Genomic DNA, 7,803 nt, shown 5'->3' on the forward strand with positions numbered 1-7,803 from the left:
CCAAGAAAACACAGGTGGCACCAAGATACTCTTGTCTACCCTTTTTACAATTCAGATCTTTTACAGCAATTTGTTCAATAATTAAAAACTACAATCCTCCTCTTCCTTGGAAAGTGAGGCTCAATCATCCCTCGTTGCAGTCCTTTTGGGTCAACTCATTTATTCGCTGCACCACTCTTTTGGCCGAATCATCAGCAATGGTAAAGAAGTCTTTTTTCGGATCTTTAACGAGTGACTCGAGCTGATCTCTGTGAATTACTGGACCGCTTGCGACTGTGATCACGTGTGTTGCATTTATCCTGGGATCCTAAGGGTTGGGGTGAAAAAAGGATTGAATGTAGTAAAAGAAGAGAAGCTTCCTCTGCGCTCATTGGTTGATTAGAAAAAACGCGCACCATTTTTATAACCAACCAGAATTGAGCTAGCAAAGTTTTACGTGCCTTTTCCCGCGCTTGGAGGCAACTAAGGGCACTGCGATGTGTTCCCAGAGGTTCATTGATGGAAAAGACCCGCGCCACTTTGACATCCATACGTGGACTGATCAATGTTCCCGCTTGTGCACGGATAATTGTCTTACTAGAGCAGCTAATGTAACCCTGTTAATCGGGACAACTTTCCTTTATATAGACACTTTGGCTCCTCAACCCGCGACGAAAATGCTAGTCCTTTCGATCTACCATAACCTACCGAGTTGTCCTATGAAGAACTGGTATACCAGAGGAGACAGCTACGAGGACTAAAAACTCCGCAAACACTTCGCGGAGTTGTCTCGGAAGGGAGAGTTATTTGACATATTTGTCAGAAAAGACTCACCAAGTAGAAACCTCCAAAACCACCATCTGAAAATACAATCAGGATTTTGGATTCTTCCGGCTTCGTGCCACTCTCTTCCCTAAACAGTTCATCTGCTGCTACCCTCAAACCCTCTTCAACGTCTGAAAATATACCGTGAAATTAAAAAAAAAAACCTGAATGTAATATCTCAGTTTCACTTTCCGCGATGGATACGGTGTTCTTACTTAACGTTGTGTGATTGTTCAAGAAAATTCGCGGCACTTTCTCAGCCACTCGGATGCAAACTAGACTCGATTGTGACTTTAACCCTTTACTTTTTGCTTAGCCCTTGACCCGTAAAAGTGACTAGCTTCTAATTTCTCCTTACAATATCACCCCTGAATCAAACATTACGTTCACGAGAATAGAGGAAACGATCACTAATTATGGAGGCTCTCTATTGTTAGACAAATTCCCCTTCTCAGCACTTTAAGAAAGTATACAGAGCAGTATGAAGAATATGCATGTTAGTGTTAGGGTATAAAAGTTTTAAAGGGGTAAGCTTCTAAAGAAACTGTGGTGCTGCGTCGGTGGGAGAGTATAGCAAGTAATTTAGTGTTATCAACTGGGTTGAAAACGTAAATTAGCCACCGTAAAGAGTAAAAAAGCTGACGTTTCTAGCGTTAGCCCTTCGTCAGGGCGATTGGAAGGGCTAACGCTCGAAACGTCAGCTTTTTTACTCTTTACGGTGGCTATTTTACGTTTTCAACCCAGTTGTTAACACTAAATTACCTGCTATAAAAGGTTTAGACCGCTTAGGGTAAACGTACCCGTGTCTCCATCTCCGTAAACAATTGAGCCAATAGTAGACTCGATATCATCCGTGGAAGAAAATTTGGTGAAACTAGACACCAGTGTTGGTCTCATTGGGAACTTTACGAGACACACACGAGTTTTCGTTGATCCCAATTCCATCAGCTGTATCATAAAAGTTGCAAAGCTTTTCATCGACCAAAATCCCTCCTCTGTTATACTTGTTGAAGTGTCGAACAACATTGCCACATCTTGCGACGTCACGCACACACCTGAAATGGGACGATCGAACTGAAAAGCGCGCAGTCTAGTTCATCAACCCTTTAACTCTCAATATCTGAATGTAAATTCTCCCTTCTGGTTCCTACACATTTCTTTGTAAATTAGTTACGAGATTAAAGGGGGTAAGTTTCTAAAGAAACTGTGGTGCTGCGTTTGTGGGAGAGTATAATAAGGTAATTAAGTATTATCAACCGAACTGATAACGTAAATTGGCCACCGTAAAGAGTTTAAAAGCTGACGTTTCGAGTGTTGGCCCAATCGTTCCGACGAACTGGGCTAACGCTCGAAACGACAGTGTAACTGTCTAGGTTAGATATTAGTGACGTTTCCGTCCGATCGTATTTCAGAACCTCGTGCGTCTTTATTAGTCGTCTGTGTGCATGGTCTGTGTTTTTGCGTTTGCGAAGTTTAATACGTTTATTGCGAAGTTTTTGGATCCTGCGTTTATAACTACTCAGGCGTACAGAGGAGACAATCGGTAAGCATGGGTTTTTTACCTTTCTTAGTTTCATTTCGTCGGTTTTATTTCTAGTTTAGTTGTTTTGCCGTTTCGTGTGTTCGTGTTTTTATCACATCCAATTATTGTTCGTCTTTGTCCTTTCGCGTAGCATGGACTAGATATTTTTATTTGTATTTTAGTTTGAGGGTTTTAAGCATTGACATATTGTAATAAAGATAAATCATTGCAAATCAACACGAAGTCCAATGCTCTTGATCAGTGCTTTGACGTCCTTTACTTTTAATTCTGAACTTGCGGTAATCGCGCCTGGAGTCAGTTACAGTCAGCTTTTAAACTCTCTACGGTGGCCAATTTACGTTATCAACTCAGATGATGATACTAAATTACCCTAGTTACGAGAATGTTATTTTACATCAAGATAACAACTTCTAACTGATAAGTTTGAGTATTCTCATTACCTGTTTACCGGATAATGTATGGGTACTGTAGGGAGAGGTTACATGTTAATCACTTCTAGGGGTAAATAGGTTAACTCTTACGAACTGACGAGTTTTTTTTTTCTACTAGCCACCATAAAAGTCGTTATTAATATCATGTTAGATAGAGAAATTGTTGTTGCTAACTGTCATATCAACATCACAACCGACCCAAAAGAGCAGCGTTTTTTTTTCTCGAAAAAGAAAATGAATGTCTTGAAGGCTTTCTTGTTTTCTCGATGCAAAACGGCAAAAAAGTCGCTTTTGTTCGCAGATTGGATGACATCCTTCTGCCGATAAGTTTATAAATTTGCCTGTTTTCGGTATGATCTTTTGGAAGTGATGAGCTACTTTATGTTGATTACCTCTTTACCTCGTATCAAGAAAAGCGGATCAGCTGAAAGTTGAGCAGGCTTTGTTTAACGATTAACAATGACCGTATATGGCTACTTTGGAACAATGGCGGAAACAGCTTTAAAATACATGCGGGATTTTTCAAATTTCCGATTATCATACGAGCGGCAGATTTAAACCATCGGCAAAACTGATGATACGACAAATCCTCCCCGTGGGGGTGATTATGGTAGATTTTTTAGGATGCAAATAGTCACGGTGGGGTGGATGGTGGGGCGACTGTAGCTTTCGTATCTGAAGTAAAGAAATGTCACCGTTTTTTCCTTTACATTGCTCAAACTGGCGAAAGATATATTCAATTAGAGGCTCACTGTGCGATACAAAAGTGCTGAGAGCATGTGTAACCGGTATTAACGTCCGAAGCCTACCACGCCGTTGAATCATGTAGAAGACTATCGTCATTTGCTCGATTGTTTAACGTGCGGGTATTTAAATTTCGCGCTGCGTGAATGAGATTTTGTTCCTGATGTGCACAAAAAGGTTCATATTCTCCTTCCTCTAGCGTATGATTTAAACCTGGTAATAACGTCCGAAGCCTCGTGCGTCGTTAATTAATGTAGTTTTACGGGTATCTTTCTCTTTCCGTATTTCAATTCAACGAAAGGAGTTAAAAAAAACAATGGCGAGTGGAAATAGTCGCACACGCTCGTCAATTTCTCCCATTCGACTCGACTGTGTAATCCGAGTATATTTAAATTTCGCGCTTCGTAAGCAAGAAAAACTGAATAATCTCCTCCCACAATTTTTTTGTGTTTACACAAACCGACATCAAATTGATACCTAGTCATCCTTTTGTGTGATAGCAGGAGGTGAGATTTTTTTCGCATAGTCATGTTCTTCTAGTTTCTTCCTTTTTTTTTTGCTCAACAGGTTACGTCTATTCAATCACATCACTGATGCTGTCAGATTCATCTACAAAATTTTAGGGCAATCCAATTTCGCGCTACGAAAGTTATCCTATTTTCTTAGTTTGCATAAAGCGCTGCGCAATCGCCTCCCATAATTTGCTTACCGTAGCGTAAATGCATAAGCCCAGCAAAAACTTAACACGCGAAAAAAATCACACCCCTTGATTCGTTAAATGCCGCCTCGGTTGATTGAGAACAAACATAAAGTCCCAAGGTCCGCTTTCTACAGGGAATATTTGGGAAAACTGTTGATAGCTTTATAATTTTCATAAAGACTGTTTGAATCCGTCGTATGTAAGCTATGTAACTATGTAAGCTCAAGCAAGACCTGCTTTTTTTTTTTCTCCGAAAGAGAATATAGAACAAACGAAAAACAAAAAATTCGTGACTTCTCCATTGTGAGACTTGTGAGTAAAATATCACACTTTCGTCTTGCCGCGCGTTTGACTGAAAACGAGAATAACTCAAAATAGATGTCCTCTCAAAAACTAGAGATAATTTCCTCGATCAGTACATCTTGTGTCATCAACATTGTTGCAAGAATTCTGTGCTTTTGTAAAACAGGAATCCTCTTCTTAGGTAGACTTGTTGGTTCCAGAAAGTTAGCGCTTCGTTAGAAAACAGCTGTGCGTCAGCGCCTGCCCTCTACGAAAATTTGGAGAAGCTGTTGACAGCTCCTTACTTTTAACAAAGATTGTTAAAATACGCTGTAAAAATCTGATAGTTTTTAATGAGAGAGACTTACTTTTAAGCAGGACCTGCTTTTTTTGCAAAAGATAAATAAAAAAAACTCGCACCTTCTTTATTGTGAGACTTGTGAGAGAAAAAATATCACACCCTCATCTTGCCACGCGTTTGATTGAAAACGAAAATAACTCAAATACATGCTCTCGCAAAAACTAGAAATCATTGCTTTGATCAGTATATCTTGTATCATCAACATAGTTACGTGAATTCAGCGCCTTTGCAAAGAAGGATCCTCGTGTCAGGTAAACATGCTGGTTCTTAAAACGATGAGCGCCTCGTTTGAAAACAGCTGTGCGCCAGAAACAAGGTTTTTAATGAAGAAAAAGTTTTTTGAAGAAAAGAAGAAAGGAGATTTGAATGGAGCATTTTGATGAAAGGAAAAATAACCTACTGTCCGTCATCGCAGACGAACGCAAACAGTTCCTTTACAATCGCACTAAACAACCCTAGAACGTATGTCTCACAATGAAAACTTTATTAATAGATTGGTTGGAGTGACATAGTCCTCAAAATTTCAAGCCTAGCAAGTGCAGCTTATGGTCACGGCCATTGCAGCCCAATTTTTTAGCAAAAACACAATGATTTTACTGCCTCTACACTAAGGAAAGAAGTTTCTATATCTGGATCTCACCTGCCCTGGTGTGTGCTTGGTCTACCACAGCGTGGAGCCCCAATCTCTAAGGGGTTTGTTTAACTATAACGCATCAGGCAATATTGCCTAAGAACACCTGTTTAACCAGACTTTAAACGCTGTACGCACACAAACAATGTTGATAATCACTTCTAGTGCATGGGCAGCCGAAATGGCAAAGAATAGTTGCAATTTTTTGTTGTATATTCGTCCATAAACATAGCTTATCTATCAAAAGTTAAAATCGCGTATTGTGCAAGTCTAAGAGAAAGTTATTAGCACAAACATGTTCAATGATTAGTTTAAAGGTACTCACCGCAATAGAAGGTGGCATCTGTCGACCGTTAAATTGCCGATTATTTCGATATTTCTGGTTTGGGAAATATAGAGTTTGACATTTTTTAATCTAAGTTTACTATTTCCAATGTATACTGAATTTATTCATACATCACCCCATGTATGAATCTGTTGCGTGATGCCAGAAAAAAGATGGCTTGTCTCAATTGAAATTAGCATAAATTTCCTCTTTCTATGATAATCGGTCTAAATAACCAAAGGCGATCGTGTAAACTCAAGTAGGAAAAATCTGAATTTTCAAGGACCTGTATAATGAAGGAAGAGAAAAAGGTTTATAAAGAAGAATAAAGTTTTTTTTATGACTTATCGATCATGAAATAGAAAAGGAACTTGAGAAAAATTTGCGTATAGCTTTTATTAATGGCTTTTGTTCTCTTCCCTAAAATAATATCGAAAATGCTCTCTACAAAAGACAAGTGATGCTCGATGCTACCAATTTTTGTTCTTGTTTCAACTTAATATAAAAATATAACAGCGGTAACAGCGACATCAACAAAAACAATTAAAAACTTTACTCAAATTTGTCTTGTCCCAAGCATTTTATCTGTTAACCTCCTTTATCTCAGCTAAAATCATGAGGAAATATCTGAGCGCGGAATTGAGACATAAAATTATCCTAAATTCCTGTTATCAGATAGGCAAAAATCCGCAAATGAAGGCAGTATTAATTTTCCTCCATTTTCCCTGGGCTGGTTAAGTTACGCGGAAATTATAATTTCTCTTTTTTTTTTCTTTTTTTTTTTTTACAAGAAAGCACACCAAAAGTATAGGTTATAAGGAAAAAAGGATCTAGCAACCGTTTCCTCATAGACTCCTGTCCTTAAAAAGACCGTAAAAAATGAAATAGAGGCAATGCATAATTCAAGGCACGAATAAAATTTATTGGATGTCTTACCACCTTGATGTACTACGAGCCTGCTGCTTAATGTTCCTACATGATTTAAAAACCTAAATGCTGTAATGTTTCCGTGATGGCTAAAAGGTTCCAAGGATTCTGTTATCGATTATGAAACGACGATGTAATGCCACTTTCTGAGAGGCCTTGAGTTGTTTTCCTTCATCGGAAGCAGTATTGCTATGGTTGTCAGCGTTTAACTTCCCGAACTGATTATTTCATGAATGCTTAAGTAAAAACCATGCAAATCCTAATTTACCCTTCGTTAAGTGTAAGATGAAAAGTTCAGGATGAAGACAAGTTTCACTACAATATTCTGTATTTCTAGTCTTGCATTTCCTTGATTGTTAATTCCATATTATACATATGCACGTACTTAATTCGTTTCAAGGCGCCAATAAAACATATTTAACGAAAGATGAGTCGTAATCGATAGAAAATAAGTCCACAGGAGCTTTACTCGAACAGTTTGGTCTCTACGTAATTGCAAAAAATAGCACGATTTAATTTATCGCCCGCCTAAATAAAGTACTCTCTACGTCGTTGAAAACGTGAATGAGACCAGTCGACAGTTAAAAGACAACTATCTGATAACAACTCGAATGGTAAACAGGGCCTTAAGAGCGACGCTGAATAAGTTCCCTGAAAAATGCAAGCCTCTTTAACTTAGGCAAAACCCCATCTCTTGAAGCTTTTTTTGAAACAATTTCACTCTTCTTTACTGGAACTTTTTCTTGAATTTATGTTCAGTTCTTCGCCTCAGATACAAAACAAATAGGTAACGACTGTTGAAAAAAGTTCGTCCATGCATAAGTTCTAAAGATTGTTTGACAGTTTTCAAATTAAACCATCCGTGCATTAAGACTAATACAATTGCATATGTAAGCAATAGAGACTTAATGACTAGAAATGTGAATCACACAATGTTTCCGACGTTTTACTGAGCTGTTTTTCGGTGGCATATCACACCTAATGATCATGAGAACTTAAACAATTTGAAGTGTAACTTGAATTCAAAATTCGAGCAACTTCCGCCGAAGAATTAG

The 7,803-nt window shown here is 38.4% G+C and overlaps 1 protein-coding gene across 2 annotated transcripts; it reads right to left on the reverse strand.

Annotated features, from left to right (window-relative positions):
* Positions 1-24: 24 nt before the first annotated feature.
* LOC131779166 (von Willebrand factor A domain-containing protein 1-like) lies at positions 25-5,895 on the reverse strand. 2 transcript variants are annotated; one of them, XM_066172722.1, is made up of 4 exons: positions 5,822-5,895; positions 1,605-1,859; positions 814-935; positions 25-307 (listed from the first exon to the last, which is right to left on the reverse strand). In XM_066172722.1, the coding sequence occupies exons 2-4, from the start codon at positions 1,828-1,830 to the stop codon at positions 125-127; spliced, it is 531 nt and encodes a 176-aa protein (XP_066028819.1). In that variant the 5' UTR covers positions 1,831-1,859; positions 5,822-5,895; the 3' UTR covers positions 25-124. The 2 variants fall into 2 exon arrangements, with proteins under 2 accessions (XP_066028819.1, XP_066028818.1); XM_066172721.1 differs by lacking the exon at positions 5,822-5,895 and adding an exon at positions 5,506-5,617.
* Positions 5,896-7,803: the final 1,908 nt, after the last annotated feature.

Source organism: Pocillopora verrucosa, chromosome 9 (assembly GCF_036669915.1).
Source record: "Pocillopora verrucosa isolate sample1 chromosome 9, ASM3666991v2, whole genome shotgun sequence".
NCBI classification, from domain to species: Eukaryota; Metazoa; Cnidaria; class Anthozoa; order Scleractinia; family Pocilloporidae; genus Pocillopora; species Pocillopora verrucosa.